The sequence below is a fragment of the Ascaphus truei genome, chromosome 2 (genome assembly GCF_040206685.1).
Source record: "Ascaphus truei isolate aAscTru1 chromosome 2, aAscTru1.hap1, whole genome shotgun sequence".
NCBI lineage: Eukaryota > Metazoa > Chordata > Amphibia > Anura > Ascaphidae > Ascaphus > Ascaphus truei.
In genome coordinates, this window is record NC_134484.1 from 406390277 (window position 1) to 406417793 (window position 27517).

The following is a 27517-nucleotide window of genomic DNA, read 5'->3' on the forward strand; positions in this document are numbered from 1 at the left end:
AACTCTGGCATTGACATCACCACTCTTCAAAGAGGATGATTTTAAGAAGCCATACATGCATACCGGACATTCAGGCATTAATAGTCCCAGAAATTAATCCGGCATTAGTCGCCATGAGTAGTTTCTCCCTTCCCACGAACAGTTCGGACTAGATGTCGTGAGCTGCTCAATTTACAGTAAAATAGCGGACGCCGGTTGGTCCACTCCAATTTATGTTGGACAAAGCAGAAAGGGTAGGTATACAGGGACCTCACTTGTCAAGAAAGGTCCTGTTAGTATACAAATATGGCCCCTCTGAAAGCAATTAGCAGGGTCAGATTAATCGTAGGCCAGGCATATAATTATGTCACTATTGCCCATAGTTCAAAATCAGTTGGATTGTCCGAATTGGCATCACAGGTTCATTCATTTCCCAGTTTAGAAAATTCCAATTTATTTGGGCCTCAAATATCTAGATGAAGTCAGAACCAGGCAAAAGACCCACACCTCTTTCTCAGACTAGAAAAGAGCTCCTAGAGAAAGTACTAGAGGGCCCTTATGTAGAGAGGGTCAGTTTGTCAGACCCTATGGACTGACCCGAGACAACTCCAAACAGGGCCAGGCAAAGAAAACCTCCTTTAAAAACAAATTCAAGAGGATATTCTGCTCGCAAACCCTTTCAGATAGGTCGACGTAGACCTTATAGTAGGTTCCCTTTCGCTATTTCTGGGAGACTGTTACAATGGCAAGAAGTCACATCTGACACATGGGTCCTACGAGTGATAAACAAGGCCCTATCATAAGATTTCCTTCACAGAGTTCACCTTTCTCAAGAAACTGCAGCTCTCACTTCTACTCCACCATATCTAATTCATGGCAGGATAGAATTAGCGAACTTAGCAGTTTCAGCCTCGGTCAGTAATCTATTTCCAATACTGAAGCCAGGTGGGTCGGCCCTCCCAGTTCTGAATGAAAAAAACTTAAACAAATTCATAAAACAAAAGAGATTCAACATGGAAGATCTGTCAGACATACCCACTTATCAAACCCCTGTCTTTTTGTGTAAACATAGACTTAAAAGACGCATTCATGCAGTGCAAGTCTATCCAAACCACAGGAGACTTCTCGGGTTCAAGCGGAAGGGACATCTTACCAATTGACAGTAATAGTATTTGGCCTGTCCAGCGTTACATACACTTTAACCAAGATAATTGAGTCGATAATGGCTCATCTCAGTCTCAAAGGGTTTTCGGTGTTTTATTAATCTAGATGCCATACTTAAATACTGTTTTTTTGTTATTTATTTGTTTTGAACCTCTTTTCTGGTTGGATCTTGAACGATCAACTAGATGCTGTATTCACTGATTGGCTGGCTTTGCCAGCCAATCAGTTATACGGTTTCAAAATATATCTAATTCATCAACATCTAGATACTTTAATAGAGCAACGTAATTACACCATGGCTCTCTTTGAGAATTTATGATTTACTATAAACATAGAAAAATGAATCCTAAACCCATCACAGTCCATTCAATACATTCTTAAGGGGAAACCATAAACATGAACTGGACCTAGAGACCTTCTGAATCAGAAAGAGTCCAGTTTGCAGGGGCAATCACCAGGTGGGTTTATTAGTAGGGTAACATGAAGGATTGTCATCAGTCCATCAAGCTTCCCAAAAAAAAAATCTTCTGCGATGGGTGCGCGAATGCAGGTTGTGCGTGCACTCCCTGTCACGTGTTACGCAGCTCCTGTGTCATTCCTAGCACATTATTGTCAGGATTCGCAAGCACCAGCAGGGACGCTTCTCTGACTTCGCCGGGTATACCACGACGGCCCCCAAAACAGGAGATTAGATTCTTTTGGAATAAGTGATTGTTTGCACCTGTTCTAGGCCTTTATATGGTCACTATTTGAGCACAGTCTTTGCCTGTGCAAAGTACTCTTCTACTGGGTGTGCCCTTTGTATGATTCAGACTAATCTTCTGTGGATGACCTCGGATGGATGGTCTACTGACCATCTATCACAACCTTTTGAAACGTGCCCCGGTTATTCTTGCTTGCCGCCTCAGAAACAGACCTGTCGATCCTTGCTCATCCAGGACCCGGATCCCAGGCCAAAAGTCAGTCTTATACTCCCCACCTCTGCCCTGCAGGTCTGTCTCTTGGACAGGAACTAGCAACATAACAATTATGAGGGCTCTGTTAAAGTTGAACTGCAATGAAAACAGTATAAAATTGTCTAAAAAAGACAGGAGATAAAAATGGTGTGTTTTCCCCTGTATGTATTAACAATTATATATGCAAAAATATTACTACTCAAGAAAACGTATTTGCATGCAATTCTCATGACAACATGTCTCTGTCCAATTGAGCTCTTATCTATACACATTATCATACCCAATGTATCACTCTTACAAGCCTGGGTGGGTGAACTGTCAGTTACTACCTTGCACTTTATTGAATACTGTGTATATTTAATTTTGTGAAATGTATTAAAATATGCATATTGCACAGATTTTCAGAGACCTAAATAACACTATATAGTGTACATGGATTGGACTTGCTAGGTCTCTTTAGTAAAGAGCAGCACTACCACCACTGGATGCAGGACGGAAGCAGAGGAACACCAGGGCTAATTCCCTACAACAGATGTAACCTTTAGGTTTCTTTACTCCAATGCTGCAGACCTCGGCTGGTCCGTACAAATAGTGCGTGGGACTTGAATTTGTAATGCTCTGTCAGGATTGTCTCTGTATTTGCAGCTTCAGAGTGACAGTAGGGTGCCTTTTTTGTGTTTGGGTAGGTTGCTCCTCATATTGCCCACTGAGGCTTTCATTGAACTTTTTCTGCAGGAGCCTACTATCCTTCAGTTTACAACCTCGGGTGCTGTACCCATAGGTATACACATGAACAGGAAGCCTAGTTTTAAGCACTCAGTCACTGGCTGGTGATTTCTGTAGTTACAATAAATGTTAAGTCCCAAATGAATGTAAAATAAAGGGTATTAAAATCAAACACTAGTGTAGTGACAATGATCGTAGTATGGGCACTGTTAGGCTGGGGCCATGAGGCGTGTGGAGGCTGGGAAGTGACCCGCGTGAAGCGGGTGCTTTCCCTGGCCATGGTGGACGGACCATGGGGGACATGTCAGAGGGCGTGCCAACGAGAGTCACGGAGCTGGTTCGCCCTCAGTGGGCGAACCGCTCACGTGACTGCATGTCACACCATGATTTCTTGCGCAACGCACGCCCCCTCCCGCACGCCGTATGGACGCGATCACTGCCTTAAGGTAGTCTGATCGCTCAGCGTGCGCGCCCAGCCTAAGAGTGCTCACGATTGAACGTTGGTATATGCTGATGACTAAGGTTAGTCTTCAGATATGGTCCAATAAAGATAGGAAAAATCCCTTAATAGGTATAGTGGGGTAAAATACAAAAAAACCTTTACCCTGTGTAAGATTGGCTGGTAGTGCTATTGTCTCCTAGTTCAGTATGGTATTGATTATAACTGGATGAGTGTATAATCAAGTACTGATGTACATGGAGATATTATAGCTCTGCTGATCTCAATATAAGTATAGGTACAGAACCATTTAATGGCAGTGTTCTATTATAGTGGTTAGTGTATCTATAGATGTTGAGGCACACTATATACTCCTGTGTGAAGGTGAAAAAGAGGGCGCTAACTCTATTAGTGTACACTTATATTATACAGTGAGTGACAATTATAATCAAATGATATAAAACAGTGATAACGTGATATACAACGTGAAAGAAATGAATTAAAACCCCTTGCTCAAACCCAGCTGGTAGGGACTGGTTCCGCTTGTCCCACAATTTGTCGATATCCGTTTGCAATCCAGGGGGAGCATGAAGGGAAATAAAACAAAAGGCAATCTAAGTGTAGACAGTTTGATAACTTATATATTAAATCTGTGGTGAGTCTTGGCTCATATGTGTGGTCTACTTACAAGATGTAAGTCAAAAACAGGCAGTGTGACACAATGGTCTGTGCAAGGAGGGCTTCTAGTCCAAGAATATAGAAACTTCCGATCTCAGCATAGCAGCAATGTATAAAAAAGAAAAAAGATATCCATAGTGCAGACCAATAGTATAAAAAACGTGACTTTATAGGGTTCTAAAAATGAACACTTACAATAAAAACATGTAAATAATGCGTGTATCACAATTTAGTGACTGAGGAGAGATTGCTGTTAGCTTCAGGCTCACCCACCACCTCCGGTATATGGACTCTGCGTGGGACACTGCTGCAAGGGACTCTCCACCTCCTAGGATCCCTCTGGAGTGTACTGGTCCCGTCAGCTGTGTTCCTCCAATGATTGGAGAGTGAGGGCTACCTCACTCCATCACACAGTTACAAGCAGCAGGCGTGGGAACCAGGAAGTTATACAGAGTAGGGCGCGGTACACTCCTGAGGAAGCCACGCACCCTATTGGCGAAACGCGTAGAGTGGTAGCCGCCCAGAGAAGGAGAGAAGCTGTAGCAGAGATTGCAGACCCACTACCGGAAGTGACGGATCGCAACCAACCGGAAGTGACGTATCGGAGCTAACCGGAGGGGACAGGACAGCCCACCGGAGAGGGAGCTCCAGGTAGAGAGCAGAGCGGCGTCCTACACGAGGAACACAGCTGATGGGACCAGTACACTCCAGAGGGATCCTAGGAGGTGGAGAGTCCCTTGCAGCTGTGTCCCACGCAGGGTCCATATACCGGAGGTGGTGGGTGAGCCTGAAGCTAACAGCAATCTCTCCTCGGTCACTAAATTGTGATACACGCATTATTTACATGTTTTTATTGTAAGTGTTCATTTTTAGAACCCTATAAAGTCACGTTTTTTATACTATTGGTCTGCACTATGGATATCTTTTTTCTTTTTTATACATTGCTGCTATGCTGAGATCGGAAGTTTCTATATTCTTGGACTAGAAGCCCTCCTTGCACAGACCATTGTGTCACACTGCCTGTTTTTGACTTACATCTTGTAAGTAGACCACACATATGAGCCAAGACTCACCACAGATTTAATATATAAGTTATCAAACTGTCTACACTTAGATTGCCTTTTGTTTTATTTCCCTTCATGCTCCCCCTGGATTGCAAACGGATACTATATACTCCCACATTGAAAGCTGCAATTGCACTGATCTTTATCCGTGTTGTCAGTGCAAGCGTTGCATAACTATTGGTAGTAATCGAACAGAGAACAGGAACCTAGTATGGGCACTCTAAACACCTGAAGGGTGATATGATGAACACGTTAAAACATGCACTTTATTATACAACTTAAAATAATGGGTATTAAAACGATAATTAAACGCTCCGATCCTATATGTATGAACACTTGGTGAGGTGTTCTGGATCAAATGTGAATAAACTGCACTTAACCACTAAATTGTGTACTGCAGTGTGAACAAGTGGGTATGGTGGACCACTGTCCAGTATTAACCAGGACGCCGTAGAAGAACACTACTGCAATGGTGTGCGCTAGCATGCTGTACATTTCATCTCAGGGTCTACATATACTAGCGCACACCATTACAGTAGTGTTCTTCTACGGCGTCCTGGTTAATACTGGACAGTGGTCCACCATACCCACTTGTTCACACTGCAGTACACAATTTAGTGGTTAAGTGCAGTTTATTCACATTTGATCCAGAACACCTCACCAAGTGTTGATACATATAGGATCGGAGGTTTAATTATCATTTTAATACCCATTATTTTAAGTTGTATAATAAAGTGTATGTTTTAACGTGTTCATCATATCACCCTTCAGGTGTTTAGAGTGCCCATACTAGGTTCCTGTTCTCTGTTCGATTATTACTCATACCTACCTAGGGAGCACCTACACCTACCACCTTTAGACAGCTGCGGGGGTTCCCCTACTTGTCTCTAACTATTGGTAGTGCCAAACATACCATAATAGGGGGTCTGGTATTGTTTAAAGCAGGGGTGCACAATCTTTCCATGCTGCACCCCCCTGCCTGCTTCCCTCCCTGCTCGTGCCCCCCACTCCCTTACCGTCTCTCCGGCGTCAAATGATGCCGCAGGATCACGTGATGTCATGTTGCCATGCCAACGTGACGTCACATGAACCCGCGGCATCATTTGATGCTGCGTTGCCATGGCGATACGCCGACGAAGAGAAGGTAAGTGAAGTTGCAGAGGCCTCACGTGATCCCCAGGCATTAATTTAAATGCCTGGGGTAAGAGCGTGGGGCCTCTGCAACTGCCGCGCCCCCCCCATAGCAATCTTTTTTTGTGCACCGCTGGTTTAAAGCACTCTCTCCTGAATCTGCGCTGATATTGACTGTTATATCAGCCAGATGTAATATCGTAAGGTAAGTATTAGTATGCACACTAAGAGGCATTAGTCCCTAGGTGTATTAATAATGATGCCATCGTGATGTCTCAAGTATTGAATGTGGCCATTGATAGGTATGAGGCACAGTGTGTCCTTATTCTGACCGGGCTTGAGAGTAAACTGCCTGCCATCCGTGGGCTGGTCTGTTGATCCAGTGCCCCGGTGTATGCTCGGTGGAGCTTGGCTGATAGCAATATCTCACAGACCGAAGTGGGTAAGAATACTTGCTTGGCTTAGAAGCACACCCCTGCATCTGTGCTGATCATAACAATTATATCAGCGCGGATGTATCTTGTTGAGGTGCGTATAGACAAAAGGGCTTGTATATTGGCTTAATTGGAGGCACACTCCTGCATCTGCGCTGATCATAGCAGTTATATCAGCGCATATGTCACTTTCAGAGTTGCACAAATACAACGGACAAATGTTTTGCCTGCATTTACATTTACAGCAATCATTGCTACAATTGTTGCACATTCCCTACGGTGTGTTTATGATTTATTGTTGTTCTACTTTTCGCATATCAATATCAATTTGGCTTATTCCACTTTTCATTAGTCCATACATGTGTGCTGGGAACTTATCCATATTGTATTCTTTAGTAGATATTGTTCTTATTGAGCAATATTGCCATTTACCACTCAAAAAGTCCTTTCTAGCACTTCCATGAATAAACCTAATTGTCAAATAGTTGGTCCAGTTGTTACAAGTGGCACACAAACTATCTAGAAAGCTACAAGACTCTGGGTTTTCTCTCCGACTACACACTGTTAATGTTGTCGGGTACAGTAAAGTAACAGAATATGTTCCTGTATCTAAGAATGATGATTTCTTTGAAGCAAATTTTTCTATAATTACTCAAAGAAACAACAAAAATAAAAAACACAGTTTTAACGACTATAAAGCAGGGTTGGCCAACTCCAGTCCTCAATGGCCTCCAGGCAGGTCATGTTTTAAGGATATCCCTGCTTCAGCACAGGTGCCTTAATCAGTGCTGAAGCAGGGATATCCTGAAAACCTGACCTGTTGGTGGCCCTTGAGGACTGGAGTTGGCCACCCCAGCAAAAAGTATATAGCAGAGCCGGGTGCTCAAAGTTTACGGCATGCGCCCCCCTGTCGCCTCTCTCCTCAGGCTCATGCCCGCTCCCACCCTGCACGGCTCCGGCGTCAAATGATGTTGCTGGGTTATGTGACATCACGTTCCCATGGCAACGTGATGTCACGTAACCTCGCAATGTCATTTGACGCCAGTTGCCATGAAGACGCGCTGCTGGAACTCAAGGTAAGTTAAAAGTTCCAGAGGCATCGCGTGATCCCCGGCATTCATTTTAAATGCCCCCCAGAAAATCTCGCCTCCCCCCCCCCACTTTGCGCACCCCTGCAGTAGAGAATATGCATGTTGTAGCACCCCAGCCTACCTCTTAAGTAAGTCTTCATTTCTCTTTTCACGTTCCACAGCAAGATGTTGTTCTTCTGCTTCCACTCTTCTGTATTGGAAATAATGACATATGATAACCCATAAAGCACTGACCATTCATACAAAATATCTGCTTTCATTTTGTACACATGCGCAAGCACATTTTAATTTTATTTCCTAAAATGTCCCACACTTTGCCTCCATAACATATAACAATTAAATACATTGCTATTCTGCTCATGTACAATGCATAAAAAGGCATATGCTAATATTTTGTTTTTATATATCATAGCAACTCGGAGCTGAGCGCAGTAGAACAGAATGATTTTATACACTGAAAAGATTACACGTTCACTGTCAATAGCTGTGATAGATAAAGTAAAAATAAAGAGAATAAAGACAGTTTCCAAAATGTGGGGCTTTCTGTGCAGGATCAGCACTATTGCAGCTTACTGAATAAGGGCCTTAGTATTTTGGAGAAGAGTGTTAATATATGGACAATTCTTCTTTTATGTCTTATGTAAGGTTTGGAAAATGTGGTGAATGAGACTAGAAGGGGGAGGGCTTCCCCGAGATCATACAGACGTCTGAGACCTAAACTGCAGTTAAATACAATTACAAACACACACAGAAAAACTATTTACCTTTACGGTGAAAAGAATAGGCAAATGGGCAAAACTAGATCTGAACAGTCACTATCAATACATTGTTAATTACCACGATTGGTGGAGGGGAGCCGCTAGCACTGAAAGGGTTAATAATGCCTTTAATAATACCATTTCATAGAGCACTTTTCTCGCAATGGGATGGTGCTTCACAATGACAGTATAGCACGTGGCACGCATCGCTGTACATAACATTTCACAGTCACGGTCCCTGCCATGAGGAGCCGAGAATCTGTTTGGCGCCTGAGACACTGGGAGATGTCACCTGGACATGAATGAGGCTCCCCTGCTTCAAACTCTGGGTCACTGTTTTCAGAGTTAGTGTTCTCACTCACTGGACCGCTCCTTCAGCCCATAACTTTAATATAACAGTGGGATGTAAAAAAAAAATGTCTATTTTTTATTTTTTTAAACAGCACTTTTTAGCGTTGATGGTGCGAAGCCAAGAGGTTAGCAGCGTTTTTGTGAGATAATCATACAAATACTATTAATAAATAAAAAGAAACAAGACTGTTGTTTCGTAAAACAGGTCAAATGGTTCTTCTAAAGGAAAGGTCTACCCTGCAGAGGAGGCAGAGGAGAAGGACGAGGAGGAAGATCCTGACAGTCAAAGCTATTTCAAACTGGCAGGGCTTGTAGCTTGCTTTTACCACTTACAAATACTGTATACAAGGCCTGCACAACTCGTAAAGCGAGAAGGGCCGAACTGCTCCAAGGAAAAAAATGTGGGCCGCACGGGTAAAATCATCATCATCATCTCTCCTCCAGCACCTCTCATCATCATCATCCTCATATCTCCCCCAGCACCCTTCATCATTATCCTCATATCTCCCCCAGAACTCCTCACTATCAACCTTTGCCGATACTTCCCATCTATCTCTCATACCCCCATCTCTCCCCCTCACCCACACACATAATACTCCCCCTCCACATCAAACACACAATACCCCCCTGCACACCACACACATCCCACCCCCCCTGCACCTCACATCCTTCTCCCCCCGTGCACCTCACATCATTCTCCCCCCCAGCCCCTCAAATCACTCTCCCCCTGCCCCTCACATCATTCTCCCCCTTGCACCTCCAATCACCCCCCCTGCACCTCCAATGACCCTCCCCTGGACCTCCAATCACCCTCCCCTGCACCTCCAATCACCCTCCCCTGCACCTCCAATGACCCCCCCTGCACCTCCAATGACCCCCCCTGCACCTCCAATGACCCCCCCCCGCACCTCCAGTGACCCCCCCCTGCACCTCCAATGACCCCCCCCCTGCACCTCCAATCACCCCTCCTGCACATCACATCACCCCCCTTCACATCACCCCCCCTTCACATCACCCCCCCCTTCACATCACTCCCCCCTTCACATCACCCCCCCTTCACATCACCCCCCCCCTTCACATCACCCCCCTCTGCACATCCCCCCCCCTGCACATCCCCCCCGCACATCACCTCCCCTGCACATCACCCCCCTGCACATATCCCCCTGCACCTCACATCACCCCCTGCACCTCCTCACCTCACATCACCCCCCTGCACCTCCTCACCTCACATCACCCCCCATGCACCTCCTCACCTCACCCCCCTGCACCTCCTCACCTCACATCACCCCCCTGCACCTCCTCACCTCACATCAGCCCCTGCACCTCCCCTCACCCCCCTGCACCTCAGATCATGGCGGCAGAGCAGGCAGGACTGCGCGCGATCACCGGAAGTGCCGCACTGCAAGAGCGTGCAGTCTTGAGAGCAGGCTGGGGGGGAGGAGGGGGAGAGCGGGCTCGGCTCGTGGCGGGTGGCGGAGAGGGAGAGCGGACTCGGGGGAGGGAGGAGGAGGAGAGCGGACTCGGGGGAGGGAGGAGGAGGAGAGCGGACTCGGGGGAGGGAGGAGGAGAGCGGACTCGGGGGAGGGAGGAGGAGGGGGGGGAGGGAGGAGGAGGGGGGGGAGGGAGGAGGAGGAGGGGGAGGGAGGAGGGGGGGAGAGAGGAGGGGGGGAGGGAGGAGGAAGGGGGGGAGGGGGGAGGGAGGAGGGGGGCAGGGAGGAGGAGAGCGGACTCGTGGGAGGGAGGAGGAGGAGAGCGGACTCGGGGGAGGGAGGGGGAGAGCGGACTCGGGGGAGGGAGGGGGAGAGCGGACTCGGGGGAGGGAGGGGGAGAGCGGACTCGGGGGAGGGAGGAGGAGAGGGGACTCGGGGGAGGGAGGAGGAGAGCCGCCGCCGCGGGCCACACAGTGAGTGCCCGTGGGCCGCGTGTTGTGCAGGCCTGCTGTATACAGTATCTCTATGCAACAGAATTGTATGGAATTATCAGCTGTTCCCTTAAACTCTTGAGCATAATTACGATAACTACAGGAGCTGTTCATTCACATCAGATGTGTTGACGGAGAGGTAGAGAAGTATCTCTATTGCAGATTAGCACACTTCTGGTGGTCTATCATATTTAACTGATCAGAGATAAACTATATCCGTTTAGTAATTCTTCACCATTCAGAGGTTGTTTTTATCTGATTAAATGAAAGGCACATTACGTTTCTTTTACCAAAACACTGAATCATTTGGCTGGTGTTGTAAATTTTAACACAGTACATGCAAATGTTATTTTTATTGGACTTCAGGTACAAAATTAGATTCTATATTGTGTGTCTCTCTATATATTAAACATTGCAATGTTTTTACAAATCTAGAGACGATGCAGTCTTCTACTGTTATTTAAATGTAATTCTGTTATGGCAGCTACAGTACATTTCAAGACATTCTTTTCCCATATTTGTTAATGTAAAGCTTATATTGTATAGACAGCTGCACTGTTAAATGTCCTTAGATTAAAAAAAACATTCTTCAGATAATTTGGCACAATTCCGCTCTTCTGCAGCCCGGCCACTTTGCAAAACACATTGCACAATAAGGTTAGAGAAGGGTGACCATTTTTCCCCAGTTAAAAACCGAGACAACTTTCGCCCATGCGTAAATGGCCAAAGCCGACCACGCATGCGCGAAAGACCCCACACCGATCGCGGATGCGCGGCTGACGAGAGCCGATCACGTATGCTCCAGATCGGCTCTTGGCGGCCACGCGTGTGCAATCGGCTCTTGGCGGCAGTGCATTTGCAATTGGTGTGGGCCATTCGCACATGCGCAGGATCAGCTCTTGCCAGCCGCGCATGCGCGAATGGCTCTTGCTGGCAGCGCATGCGCGATCGGTGCGAAAAACCAGGACGTTTTTATAAACTTTTGGAAAAGTTGGCGGGACATCGGCACACAAGCCCAAAAACCGTGACAATCTCGGATATAACAGGATGTCTAGTAACCCCAGTATAGAGTTGCACAATACCTCAGTTGGTGGTAATCACGCCCACTGTTACCTTATTGGCTGATATGCCATAGTAAGGACGAACCAGCTGCCCGTTAATAAATCTGTGCAGCAGCTGAGATTATGACTACCTAGAAGGCGCCGGTTTGGGCGCGAAATTTGTAAATGGATTTGTTAATTAAGGGTCTCCTGTTCATATGTCATTACCACTCCCCGAAGAAGACAAAGGTCAAAACGCGCGTTAGAGTGGGAGCTCGGTTGAGGACCCCCCCTTTCCTTCTGATGGGACTCGTATGCATTCATATGCTATCTCACTAGCGGTGATTTATCACAGACTTGACTGTTTTATACAACTGGACTTTAGATCTCTGAATATAGCTAACTGCAGTATATTTTATTTGTGCACATTACACTCATAAACTGCTCATTGAGAACTCGAACAGATCAGGATACTGTGTAACATATTCCATTTATGGATACTACATCAACAAGAGACTTACTGCTTTTTGAGATTCTTTTGGCTACAATTTATGTAACATTGTGCTTTAGCACTCTACTATTTTCCTGTATGTAAGTTTGCTATTGTTGTAACAGTATAACTGCATGCGGGTTACTTTTGACTGTGATTTCAGCATATCTCTAGGGTATTACTGTCTTTAGGTTTATTTTGTGCCCTTTAGTATCATTGTTGCACAAGAATCTTTACACCATGTTATATCTTCTTAGGTGGTGATGTTGGTGATGAGATCTTTGCCCTGTGTCTTTATATAGTGCTTCAGAGCATTGTTCAGTCCCTCTCAGGATTTTTGTAGGACTCCCCCTCCTTTTAAGATTTTCAGCCCTGTTTTTATGGGTTCATTAATAAATTAATTGTTTATACTTCACCTGGTATTCCCGTGTGCTCCTTTCAGGGAATCTTTTCTGTTGTTTATACATTGTTTCTATCCATGGAGCACATTATTATTTATGATTATTTCTAGCTTTTGGGCACCATTCACTTAGGCTAAGATGCTAAGATGCTAAGATGCAGTATTTTCTGTGATATATATATATATATATAGTGCAGAATAAATGAGTTCTTCAGTATTAGGTGATACCTTTTTTATTGGACTAACAATTTATGTCATAGGACAAGCTTTCGAGAGTTATCCTCTCTTCTTCAGGTCAAGCAATACTGATATATAAAGGATTCAATGGCTAAAACAGTGTAGAGAGAGGGAAAAAAAAACAACAGATATTTACGGTAGATACTGTAGACTCATTTATTCTGCACTATCGCAACTGGACTAACACGGCTATTTTCTGCTTTATATATATATATATCCCTGGGACTCAATGTGGTCACCCTTTAACCAAATTATTTACCAAACAAATGTCCAGAATGCTCTGCATCTTTAAAATTCCCCATGCAATGTGGCATTAGGTTTGTAATATGGAGACCTAGAATGTGCTGCCAAAAGGCATCTTGTACGACTATTGAAAATGGCAGGTAATATAAACTTGTATAAATACTCATGTTCCAATTCACTAGATCATAGCTCCCTACAGCTCCCAAATCCTTGCGATGCCACAGCATTAAAGGGGCAAAATGAGGTGCCAGATCATTTCTAATTTGACTCTACACAAGAAGGAAATGATGTGGAAGAAGCAAAGCATCGTTAAGATGAATACAGTACTGTATATTGCTTGCATGCATCAAGTTGAAGCCAGAAAATAGACGATAACAATTTGTGCATGATAGCCAACAAAGGAATCAAAATACTGAACATATGAAATAAAACAGATGTTCGAATGACATGTCATTGCTATAAGGGCTCTAAAAGGGGCACGTAAAAACAAAACATTAATGCACAACAAGATATACTTACACTCTTGAAGTCTTCCTACAGCAGCAACAGTAACAGCAACAAACAGTTATGCCAAGTAAGATCACTCCCGCTACTACGGACATTGCGATGATCAGTGCTTCAAAGTTTACTATGAAATATAGAGATCAACAATTATATTTTAACCATGTATTTTAAAGTCACAAAAATAAGTATTTAATAATAACAAGACACCAATAGATGTGTTAATATAATTTTTTAACATCACATTATATAGTGATCACAGGAAAATTACCTTATGATTTAACAAGCTGCAAACAGCATTAATACAATGTAAATATCAATGAATAGGGGATAAACAATATTATACACAGGTAATTACAACAGCAAATAAACACACACAAATGTGCATATACATACAGTATGCTACCATACCAGAGTATAGACACAAATCTAACAGGTTGACACCTAAGGAATGAGTCTCACTGTTGCGGCCAAACAATTCCCTTTGTCAAGAGCCCTGACAGCTGGGGTGTCCCGGTATACAACATCTTCAGTGCTACTCAGATACTCTGCTGCTTGGGTAATTAAGAAAAAAAGGCCATACTCCTTCACATTCTCCATGCTCTTGGTATCCGTAACAGAGCTCTATCCTGGATCTACTTTTACCTCTCCCATCGTACTGTCAGTAAGAAAGAAAGATAGAAATCCATACATACAAACAGGGAATACTTGTAGAGACCACTGCAGCTTAGTAAATATTTAACATGCACAGACAATTTGTGGATTTTCCCCCCATATGGTTACTGGATAATAGACTTCTAACTGCTATGTTCCTACTACTTCTTTTGTGGCCATTACTTACTGTACATATGGCAGCTACTATTCTGTTTCTTTATATCTGGATGCATTATATACAGGCATACCCCGCATTAACGTACGCAATGGGACCGAAGCATGTATGTAAAGCGAAAATGTACTTAAAGTGAAGCACTACCTTTTCCCACTTATCGATGCATGTGCTGTGCTGCAATCGTTATATACGTGCATAACTGATGTATATAACGCATTTGTAACAGGCTCTATAGTCTCCCTGCTTGCGCACAGCTTTGGTACAGGTAGGGAGCCGGTATTGCTGTTCAGGACGTGATGACAGGCGCATGCGTGAGCTGCCGTTTGCCTATTGGGCGATATGTACTTACTCGCGAGTGTACTTAAAGTGAGTGTACTTAAAGCGGGGTATGCCTGTAGATAGTTATCAGTGTGCTTTGCCCCAAACCTCAGACATTTGATAACATTAGTGCCCTTTCGTATATTTGCCTCAAATTTCCAAATTCTTTTTGCATCACGTATTGTCCTCATACGTTCCCTTGGTGTCTGTGTTATCAATTTTCTTTATATCCCTTCCTTGCTGTCTGGGTTACAAATGTCCGCCAATTGCGCTTACTTTGTTCCTTTCTCACTACACTTTGTTGTTTTATATTTGCCCACTCACAGTCCTGTTTGTGACTACAGTATGTTTTCCATTAAAGGCTATGTACATGAATCACTCGCACTATTTTTTGTACTAGTTGCTTAGTAACTAACTCCCAGGACCCATGCGGTCCCAATCCCTCTATTTTGGCAGGCTTTTATATCCATACAGTATATGGTGGTGGTCACAATTTTATATCCAGGCATGCCTGAACAAAGTCCCCCTGCAATCCAGACGTCAGGCTCATGCATGGTGCATACTAGTGGGGAGAAGTCTACTGTATTTACAAAAAGTACAGAAGCTCCATTCATCTTCCTTGGCCATTAACCCCTTAAGGACGAATGACGCAAATTCGCCTCATAGCGATCAATTACTTTCCACATCTAATGATGTAAAAAATTAGGCATTAAGTGATTAAAGACCAGTGGGGTGCAGTGGTTATTACAGTAATGATGTGTTATTGCTGCCATTATAAAGATGTCAATATAGTATGTTCCCAGTTAAGCTTATAACAGTCCATTTGTATTACTGCCAAGGTCCAACTCATCACTCTCTTGCTAAGTTTGTGGGGGGTGGGGGGAGGATCAGGTTTGCTAGTGATATCCTGTTAAACTAGTAATAGAGTTATTTTCAACAATTTATATATTGGACAAAGTTGTTTTTTGACCAACACAATATTACGGGAGGTTTAGCAGAAGATACAACAAACACTTGCATCAGTATTAAGTAGGGCCCTTGACATGAGATGCTAAATAATTTCACAACGGGTGATTTAGCAATTAACAATCATATGTAGCTGGAGCATTTATTTGCATATCCATATAATGTTAAATAAATACAATCTGCATGGAACGTATCCACAGAGAGTAGTTTGAGTAACTCAAGAGTGGCAAAGCAGTAAATAACACAGAATGTAACACGCATCCTGATTTCATTAGGGACTCCTTTGAGGCTTATGACTTGAATGTAGAGAACATTATTTATAATTAGCATAGGGGAATACAAGTAGACAATATTATTTATACAGAATAAACCCTAACCTTCTTACAATGTTGTTAATATCACATGGCTGTTATGGCTGGTAGGGATCCCATTGAGGCCACAATACACTACTGCTATAGATTTGTCAAAATAAAGGCGCTGCAGTATATAGAATTCACTTGTTTCCTGGGCTCCATCTAGTGTCTTAATTAGGGAATGGGAACTCTTGGCTAACATTGTAATATTTACCATAACTTTTGACGCTTTCAGTCTATGCAAATTGACTTTTTTATTTGTAGTTTAACTCTACCTCCTGCTGAATAGCACTGATCCACTACTGTCTCAGCTTGAATTTGAATTATTAGCAGACATTTATGTTAAAAGCACTGAATAATGCAGAAATATTTAATAGGCTATTTTTGCATACATTACAGTAGGCTGAAATGCCAACTGGCTCCCTCTGGGCTCGTGGGGTTGGTTCCCTTACTCTTCGGTGCCAACAATTTCAACGTCCTAGGCAGAATTATTATTATGCTATAGATTGCTATTTTCAAACACAGAAGCCATTCTTGTGAACATTTCTAGAAGGGTTTATTTAAAGTGTTCCTGTTAGCTGCAGCGAAGAGTATTGGTTACCTACAGCTTTAAAAGGAATAGAAGAAAATAAAGATTCTTCTGAAGTTGGGTCACCTTGACAGTTGTGCCCTCAAGGGTGATTGTTGATAAAGGCTAAATTACTTCTGTTCCAACAGTCCCCTGGTACAATACACGCACACACAATTTTTCATTTAAGTTGCTATCAGGTATCCAGCACTCACATCTAGACTGCAATTAACTATCCCTCCTGCAGCTGTTTTCCTGAGTAATCAGAGTAAACACTGAATCTTTCAGCCATTTCTGCAACAAGCAGCTTGGTTCACTTATATCTGATAATATTTATTTTTAGTTATGCTTGTCTGCAGTTTCCTAATAAGGATTGTTTTATTAGAAGCCAAGTTTTAATCACGCAACCATCTCACTACACTGGATCCGAGTGCTAATCAAAAGGAGCTCTTCTCTTGCATCTGCAAATATTTGCTCTCTATGTTCAGAATGCTCCTTCGAGCAGCTTTCCTACAACATTAGACTGTAGCAAGAGATCCTTTACCTGCCCTATCCGCCCCCTCCTCCCTTGTTTGAGCGTATAGACAAGCCGAGACAGGCATAACGTCATGTTATTGGAAGCTAATTCAATGTTAAGCCTGAGCTAACGGAATATAGAATGGATATAGTTCTTGCATATACTGCTGCGGCCCCTTTTAACCTCCAACATACCCGAGTTGCTCTCCGATATTTCCCCGTATGCCACGCGTTCAGCCGCATTCAGCGCTGAACGGCTAGACGCGCTAATAGCGCTAAACAATGGGCTAAACAATGAAAAATGCCCGCGGCGCTTAAAACAGCCGGAACATGGCCCGGAACATGCCGCATCTGCCCGCAAGTTCGAATTTCGCGCCGAAAATGCCGCAGGAGGCTAAAGGCGGCCGCCACTTTACTGTATAATGTAATTAGCTATATGGATATACTGTATAACCACAGGAAAAATATTCTGTTCGTGATTTAAGTAACGTGACCTATTAAGCCCTAATTTAACGGAGCTCTGTGGGGGTTATTTACTAATATCTCCAGGCAGCAAAAACTGGGGCAAATTCAGTGCAAAAGAATTGCACAAGATATATTAAAGGAAAAATTCCCATTGTTTCAATGGGATTACTTTTCTTTGATGCTGTTTTTTTAGTACTTGTTGTGCATCAGTTTTGCAACTTGGAGAGTTTAGTAAATAGTCCCCATGGTTGACGTGTTATGGACTTTGTAGGGATATACTGTAGATAACTGTTTTTATTGAACTCCTTTACTGCCCCATTGTCTAGGTAGAACAATCCCTTACATGTTTATGAATGTGCTCTTGCCGCTGTGCCCTATGGTGGAGATGCATGGGCGCTGATTTTTCCTCTGCCAGCAGCATTTGCTTCACAAATATATTGAAGCTCAATAGCTGAAAAGAAAGGCCTGTCAGCGTCCCAGGAACATATACTTTTTAGAAGCATGTGAAACAAAAGAATCCCCCTTCTCAAGTAAGGACATTTACATACACGAATGCTACCACGCAAGAATCAACAAATAACTTCTGTTTCTTGGACAGTTTCCGAGTTAGGAAACAGAAATCGGTTATAAACCATAATCTAATGACAAATACTGATTGCTCCGCTGAGAAAGTATAGAGTTTACCATCCAATGTTGTGATCATATAAAATGGAAATACATTATTTATCCAGATTGGATGAAAATGAATTATAATAAGGTTTGTTTATATAAAACTGCCAACATATTGCCCCGTACACAAACAGAAATTATTCTGTATCTCTAACTTTTGAGGACACACTTTGGCTGGGTGATGTTCTATCATAACTCAGATATACATAGTGAGTGTGTGTGTGTTATAAGGACCAGCACAGATAACATTCCAAGAGACACTGTTTTTAAGTATACCCTTGCTTCAATCATTGTAACATCGCCGGAAGAAGAGATCAGTGTATCTCGAAAGCTCGCACAAATAAAAGCATTTCGTTAGCCACAGAACGGTATCATCTATTTATTTTTTGATTATTGAAGCTCGGCTAACACGGTACTGATACCTCTACATGTATATATATATATATATATATATATATATATATAACACACACACATATACACACATATATATATATATTTGCATGTTATGGATTAGGTTTTTGCTTTTTGTAGAATTCGATCTTTTCATAACACATGTTTTGTTTATGCTGTTACTTCAAGACGTGATTATACTCTATATGGATCACATTGATGTTTCCTATTTACCTCAGATGTGAGCTATACGAGACTGTGATTAACCTCTTCAATACCCTGACGTACGTCAAGAAACGTGCGACATCAGGGACCCATATAACATACACTATACGTCATTGCCCTTTGTTCATTGCTTAGGTAATGTACACTCCGTCACATCCAGTTGGAACTCAGGTGATTACATGATCGCTCCGAAGAGCGGTCACGTGATTCAGAAGTGCTGGAGGGTCCGTGGCGACGGAAGTGGCTCGACCCTATGCCACTGAAAGGGTTAATGGAATGGAGTCATATATATAGCAGTACAGCTTTATGATATAACATGAATGTACTGTTGAAAATAACACTTTTTGGTGAATACAATATAAAAAGTGAATTTTCTCTTTCAATTGCGATCTATATTTTTGTGCTGTATCACATCAGTTTTCCATCATATGTAGTAATGCCAGGATTCAGTTGTCTCATATAGGAATCTTTATGAATAGTGATAATTCTTCTACGATCATTTCAGCAAAGATATATAAAGTTATCTGACTCAGATCAATGTGAATACACTAGGGAGCATTTGTTATCAGATGTTTTAAAAAATAGGGACACGTATCAGGTTCTCTCCAATACATGTAATTTTAGTTCGAATTATATTGTTTTTAAATCATCGTGTGAGGTACATTCTGCAGAATGATATATATATATAGTGTGACTGACTATATAGTGTGTAGACTATATAGACTATATAGTGTATAGACTATAGTGTGACTTTTAATTGGGTTAGAGCTGCACATTTATTCACTTTAGTTATAAGCGCCGGGTTATATTTCTTTTACTGAGTACCATCTTTGTCCAACGATGGTCGTTTTCTCTTGCTATATGTCTGGTCCACTGCCATTTTAATTTCTTCACCCGTGTGATAAAGATCTCACAGACTTTTGTTTTGGTTTCAAATCCATTCATTATTTTTCCGGTCTTTTTATGGTATTACTCAGAATACATCTCTACATAATTCCTTGTCTTGTCTGAAGCATCTGAATAATCTATGCATTTAGAGCCCAAATTCCACATCCATACATGAGCACGGGCAGAATACAATGGTCAAAAAATTTCCTCTTGAGGTACAGTGGAAGGAGATATATATATCTATATATAGATTTAAAGGGGGGGTGGGGGGGTAAATGGACGACAAACAAAAGTAAGATGGGAGGAAGAAATTAGAAAATGTGTTGGAGTAACATGGAGAGAGGCTTGCAACTGCAGTGGCTGGAAGATCATAGGGGAGGCCGGCATCAAACCGACCGACAAGAGCTGATGATAATATATATATTTAAAGGGTTAAAAAATGGCGGGGGAATGGCGTGTGGCGCACAAACTACAGAATGGTACCTATTACCCATGGAGACTGTGATGGCAGATACAATAGATTTGTTCAAAAAAAGGTTGGACATCTTTTTAGAAAGGAAAGGTATACAGGGATATACCAAATAAGTATACATGGGAAGGATTAATCCGATTGCCAATTCTTTGAGTCAGGAAGGAATTTATTTTTCCCCTTATGAGATATCATTGGATGATATGACTCTGGGTTTTTTTGTTTGCCATCCTCTGGAATCAATAAGTAAGTATAGATATAGGATAATGTATCTGTTGTTTAAATTTAGCATAGGTTGAACTTGATGGACGTACGTCTTTTTCAACCTCATCTACTATGTAACTATGTATATGTGTATATATGCCAGTCAAATTATAGATAGTTTCCAAATATAACACCAAGGATAGGAAAATGGGGTACATGAAAACAACCTCAAATTCACAAGTGCAAACAGTCCTTATAGTTGGTCTAAATACCAGCCTTTGTAATGGGGAAAAAAACACCTCAATCCTGGATTCCTGCCTTCAAATTGGAGTTCCTCCACTCCCAGTCTGCACTTATCATTAATCTATTAAAGTATTTATTTGGAGGTTGTTTACTCTGTTTCCTAGGTACCGGGGGAGCTGTTATTTGTTGTAATATTTTACAAAGGAGCGGTTCTTTATCATTCTCTTTACCAACTTATGAACAGCTGTAAGATTTTCCGGGCAAACAATATGCATACTGTATGTAATAGATGTAATTGACTGTAGGCTCAGGGAGTGTTAGTTGAATAATAATGTGACCAATTTGCATGTTAATTCAAGGTATTTGCATAAAGATTTTGTTGTACTCTAAACCTGACCAATTTGCAACCCCGGAGGACTAAAGCTATCCAATGACAATGTGTTTAACCGAGGATGGCTTCCAAATCATGTAAAAGCTACATGTTATACTAAGCCCTGTGAGAATAATGATGTGGCACCTGCAGTCTGCAACCCGACATACAGTAAGTAACTGCTTGAAGAGAAGAGGAGGATTATACTTACTCCAACATGCACCCCATCTTGCTTGTGACATTACGCAGAGAGACGAGGGCGGTAAAATGCTTCTCACAGGATAGTCTAAGCACGTGTTATTGGTATTACACCAAAGGCACTACACAGAGGAGACAGAACAGCGCTGCATTAATGAGTGCAAATTAAACCATTTTCACTAATGGTTGTAATTTATTACTCAGCGTGGGTCTTATTTCAATATTTTACAGCGGTTACAGCACAAAGCAGCAAAAGATGTACATTTGTGGCCAATTTATGAAGCCATGAGATGATTCGTGATGTTACTGTGCATTATAAAGAGAATTATTTAATGTTATGCAAGTCTGATTTAAATGGGGAAGCTCACAAGGAAATAATCTTGGGGTAAAGCACACGCGACCCCCTGGGGCAGCACCTTACCCTTGAGAGTGTGGGGAGGTTTCCTGTACACTGGCTGGAAGGGAGACATCTCACTTGTGTGGGGGAGGGAAGGTGAAAGTCTCTGATATTTGGGGAATGGGGATATCAGTAATGGGGAAGGTGGCTGTCTTTATCAATATTGGGGCTGCTTGTATTTTTGGGAACTGTCTCTTTTTCATTATTATTATTCTATCAAACCCTACATTGTCTACTACTGCAGGGTTAGTAATAATCTACAAGCATAGCATGCAAAAAAACAAATGTACGCAGTAGATACAGTATACACCAGGGGCAAACTCCCTTCCTCAAGGGCCACCAACAGGTCAGATTTTCAGGATATCCCTGCTACAGCACAGGTGGCTCAGTCATAATGATCGAGCCATCTGTGCTGAAGCAGCGGTACCCTTAAAACCTGACTTGTTGGTGGCCCTTGAGGACTGGAGTTGGACACCCCTGTTATAAAACGAACTTGAAATAGTATATCTTACAACTAGAAATCGCTGGCAGGTTAACTTAGCCGTGGGGAGTAACTTACAGACACATTTCCCAGGCATTCTTCACAGGACCTTCCCGAGAAAAAGTTGCAGGCTGCATAGAGAAAGAGAAATGTAAAGAAACAAAATGATTAATGTTCTGTAGCCTGGACACATTATCTGGAATTGTTCTCTCTGTGCACTTACTTACATTTACAAGTTAGACGTTTTAATTAGGATCTTATTCCTAGGGTTAGGAAAATATATTAGATTCCTATTATGACAGCAAAGGTAATTCCAAGTAATAAGCAACAGAAGAGTCATTCTGCAAAGCAGTATGATCTTTAGTGGTGATGAGATACTGGGGACAGCACCAGATTAGTGACTATTGGAGGGATTGATAATACTTATGATTATATGGTAGCTACAGAACGAGAAATGTTCATCCCGTCTCTCTCTTTGCATCAATGTATCAAGGTACCCTGTGCCATGTGGACACATTTGAGAAGTTAATAGTATGAAAAAGGATCACTGTGAATCATTTTTTCTCCCTTATTTCGGCTCAATTGTCTGTGTCCGATGTAAAGACCTTTATTGATAAGGTTTTATCATTGACGAAGCCAAGAGCCTAATTACGTTAGGACAGTGATTCTCAATCAGGGCGCTGCGACCCTATGTCAAGGGTGCGCGGACCCCAGGGGGGAAACACTCTGCTGGCTGCTCAGCGGACGCGTTGGGGGCGCTCTCTGGAGATAGAGAGGCTGCGGCCTCTCTCAGCCCGGCACAGAGGAGAGAGGAGCATGAGATCATAGCTTGGCTGCCTGCCTACAGACAGTGTGCAATGTGCCCAGTGGGCAGCAGGAGTGAGGAGGTAAGAGCTGTATGTGAGTAGGGGGAGGGAGGCGAGAGTTTTGTGTTAGAAGAAAGGTGAGAAAGTTTACGGGTTTGTGTGAGGAAGGGATTAATGGACTTTTGTCTTGAAGGCTTTCCGTGGGGAGGGAGGCGGTGAGAAATTTGTGCGTGGATGGGGGGGGGAGAGGGTGAATATTTTCTGCTGGGGGCAAAAGGACTTTGTGTGGGGATGGAGAAGGTGTGCGGTGTGAGTAAAAGAAAGGGAGAGAGAGACTTCTCCCCAGCCAGGAAGAGCTGGCTGGCACAGACCCTTAGGCCTGCTGGACGGTGGTCGCGGAACGTGTTGGGACTGCGTGGGTTGTAACACTAGGAAGAATGAAGGACGCTAGACTGCGCTAAAGCAGGGATGTCCTGTCCAAGACCACGAAGCTGTTGCAGGGTCCAGAGGGAATTACCTGGAGCCCTGAGCGGGATTCCCCAGCACTTCAAAGATAAGAACTATTTTCTATATGTGACTATTTATAATTGTTTGCATATACTAGTACACATTTTGGGCTGATAACAGCTTAGCTGGCGGCTACCAATTAGACAGGGCTGGAAATGCTGTGCAGTTAGACTCCTAAGTAGGAGTAGGTATTTATTTTATGATTTGTTTTGCATCAAAGGGACGGTGGGCCTGTTATTGTGTTATTTAACCCCGCTAAATAAACCCAGCATAAAGAAGTACAACGTTTCTTACCTCAATCTGGGACTAAAGATACCGCAACGTGACGGCAATTTCACTATATATATATATAGTATATAGTGAAATTGCCGTCACGTTGCGGTATCTTTAGTCCCAGATTAAGGTAAGAAACGATGTACTTCTTTATGCTGGGTTTATTTAGCGGGGTTAAATAACACAATAACAGGCCCACCGTCCCTTTGATGCAAAACAAATCATAAAATAAATACCTACTCCTACTTAGGAGTCTAACTGCACAGCATTTACAGCCCTGTCTAATTGGTAGCCGCCAGCTAAGCTGTTATCAGCCCAAAATGTGTACTAGTATATGCAAACAATTATAAATAGTCACATATAGAAAATAGTTCTTATCTTTGAAGTGCTGGGGAATCCCGCTCATATGTATATATATATATATATTGTGATGCCGTCACTGCCCTCTAAGGGTTAGAATGGGGCAGTTGTGGGACTTCACAGCTCTCATAGAGTTAATCCTCTTGGAAAGGTATGTTCAGCTGAGAGTTAATGAGCTAATTAGCCTAGCCTGTATAGTCAGGAAGTGATAGAGATTCCCCCCTCACCCCCCCATGCTGCCAGACACACACTGTTGAGAGTGACACAGAGAGGGTGAGAGACGCTGCTGGCTAGACTGATCTGAAGACACACACAGACTGCCCTGTGAGAGACAGAAAGGAGACCTGCTGCAGGTACACTGGGTAAAGTGGGGAAAGAGTTAAGTTCTCCCACGATTAGTTAGGGACTAAGCAGTATTAGTCAGTACTCCTGGAAGGAGTTAGGTCTTTTGTTTCTGTTTTGTGTTATGAGTTAACCCTGTACCTGCTTTGTACCCTGTAAATAAACCCTTGCTTAGAAAGTACAGTGTTTCCTGCCTTTGATCTGGACAAAAGATCTGACGCTGGGACTGAGACGTCATAATATATATATATAGATATATATTATATTTGATCTTATTAGAGCACATTTCACTATGAAGTATCTTTCTTGTGTACTTTGCTTCACTTATATAAAAAAAAGAGTTTAGAAGTTCAAGAAAGTTGAGACAGTGTTTCTGAGTTATATGAAATGCTCATGCAGTTTAAAGAAGTTATTGCAAAAATGATATTGAGAAAACAATAAAGTGCCTGGAAGAGAAAGAGATGGGTATAGAACTGATTTATGATGGCTATGAAAAAAAGTCATAGAATTGCCAGAAGCAAAAGGAACATTTTGGGTGAATTATAACTGTTTAGAAGACATTCTCAAAGGATACTGTATCTTCAAAAACCTGTTAAAAAAAATGAAATGATTGTTATATACTAAATTAGATACATTAGAGCTATCTGAAATGATTCCACTGAAGGTCGTCAGTAATTTTGCAATAAGATGAATTGCTCGCATTAAAATGGATGTAAACACCCTAATTGGCTTACTTAAAATTAGTGCAAAAATTACTCTATTTGGTTTCTTGGAAAATTAAAAAAATATAACAATAATTGAGTATCTTGAAAAGCAGAATTCATTTTTATTAACTCTTTCCGCCTTCCTCGGCTCATTCCTCTGCTTTTACAGGAGGACCAAACAGGAGAAGATAAGCGCACTTTGAATGCAGAAGGGCAAGAATAAGTCCTACTCCACAAACACTAAAGTACAGACGCAGCAGCCGTTATTCGAACACTTCACGCGGTGTATACCTTGGAATACCCATGTCATGGCGTGTGATTTCTTCCAACAGTACCACCTTTACACGCGAGTGCAGAAAATTGCATTTTAGTGTTCTGGTTTTTAAACACCTGAAATTGACACAGTAGCACAGTACTGTACACATTACAATTCATTCATTTCATTGCATACAAAGAAACAGAATCCATGAAATTCAAACAAAGCATCCGCGATAAACACGTGTGCCTGGGGCGATTGGCCGCGTTCATGCCGCGTGGAGTACAGCAGCGCACACGAAAACGGCGCTGTGATTTGTTCAAATAACGTCCGCTGCATTTAACATAAAAAGGGATGAGCTAAATAAAGCAAGTTAACTCCTCCCAAGTGTGAGATTATTTGCAAACATATACAGATGCAGTCAGTTATATTTTCATCCTGACCCGCAAATTAGCTGGTGAATTGCGGACCTAATGTGGAGCTATCACAGCCAAGTGCAGAGCAGAGCGGATTAACACAGCGGGGGTACCTGATCTGAATGGAACTCCTGCTGTGTTAATCTTACTAAGCCGCATCAGTCTAGAAGAGATGGGCGAGAGCAGACAGAAGCGGTTCCTCTCCCTGCACATCTCTAAAAGGCGATCGCACTATTTTTATCACATAGTATGGAAGCATACTCGAGTAAGAGGCCCTGGTATGGGGTGCCGGTATCTCCTGCACGTTTAAATGTCCCAGTCGCGTAACGCTAAACCAAAGTACCTGGTTTGTTGGGGTTAGAGGGAGTAGGTGAATGAGGTAGTTGCCCCAGGGTGGGTGGTTAGGCTTACCGGAAGGGTTGCGGGAGGGGTTAACCCCTCCATTATCATAGCGTGTAATGAAGGTTTAACCCCTTCCACTACCCACCCGAGGCCTAACCACCCACCAGGGGGAACTACCCACTTCAACCGCCCCCTCTACCTCAACAAACTCTCCCCAAAAAGGAATGGGCAAATGCCCTAGTAGCCAAATATGGCGACTTTAACTTTTGCCCTTTCAAATACAGTAAACAGTAAAATAGAGTACATAAATTAAATTAATAAATGTTTTACTTAACCCCGTCAGGATGAAGGCCGTCCTCCTCCTCCTCCTAACCAACGTCGAGCCCTGATATAATAAATATATATATATATATATCTCACTACACAAGGGGCAATCTTCTGCAAAGCTTATTAATCACCGGCTCTCCAGGTGCATTATCAGTAATCTGTTTCACTTATTGTCCAAATAAACATCACAATGTTTTCTTAAAGGAGCACATTTGGCCCACTTCCGGAAATACAACTACGAGAAAACCAAAATAAAATATTCTGTACACACGCACGCACGCACGCACGCACGCACACACACACACAGCAAAGAGATTGATCATAAAATAATTTTAAAAAAAAGGATAGATTCACTAAAGAAAGCTCAAGGACGTTGGTTTTAAAGTAAGGCTGCGGCCATATTGTGTGCGCACCTCTCACCTGAGCGATTTGTGGACTGCATTCACGCGCTCGACGGAGAGGCGTGACCGTGACGACACCAGGTTGGTTCGCCCTTATTGACTCCAACTGCAACGTGATGCGGCCGTCGCGCATGAAAACGTTTTTTCGTCTCGTTCAAATCCTGTCGCATAGCGCGCAGCATGGCCGGACTGGTGCACTTACATGAATTTGTTCGTGCCACGCACCATCACGGGAACTATGTCCGCAGCCTAAGAGATGCCACAAGGTTCCACCTTTAATATGGGCCTGCCTCTCTCCTCACTGTCCTGGGTTGCCGCTCCCCAGCTGCTGCCTCTCTCCCTCCCTCACTGTGCTGCCGGTAGCTGCGGGGGGCCCAGCAGGCGCAGGACAGGCCTCTTGTTGCCTTCGGGCATGTTCCCAGCTGCTTACCTGCCTCCTGCACTGTTCCACACTGGGCCATTCTGTGACGTCTCCGTGCGCCAGATGGTGCGGGCGCCGGCATCAGAGAGGTCCGGCGTGAGACAGTGCAGGACGCAGGCTAGAAGCTGCCCAATGGCAACAGGAGGCCCGCCGGCGAGGCAGCAGCTGGGGAAGGGCAACCTGCGGACAGAGGAGAGCCGCATGTAG

General features: G+C 43.0%; 1 protein-coding gene across 1 annotated transcript in view; it reads right to left on the bottom strand.

The window, feature by feature from the left end:
- Positions 1-27517, bottom strand: part of LOC142487685 (pituitary tumor-transforming gene 1 protein-interacting protein-like) — a 90704-nt gene that overhangs the window by 44392 nt on the left and 18795 nt on the right. Inside the window, exons 2-5 of the mRNA XM_075587396.1 lie at positions 22234-22286; positions 21291-21399; positions 13622-13730; positions 7784-7852 (exon numbers count right to left, since the gene is read on the bottom strand). Coding sequence (XP_075443511.1) covers positions 7784-7852; positions 13622-13730; positions 21291-21399; positions 22234-22286 — 340 coding nt within the window. The remainder of the gene's footprint in view (positions 1-7783; positions 7853-13621; positions 13731-21290; positions 21400-22233; positions 22287-27517) is intronic.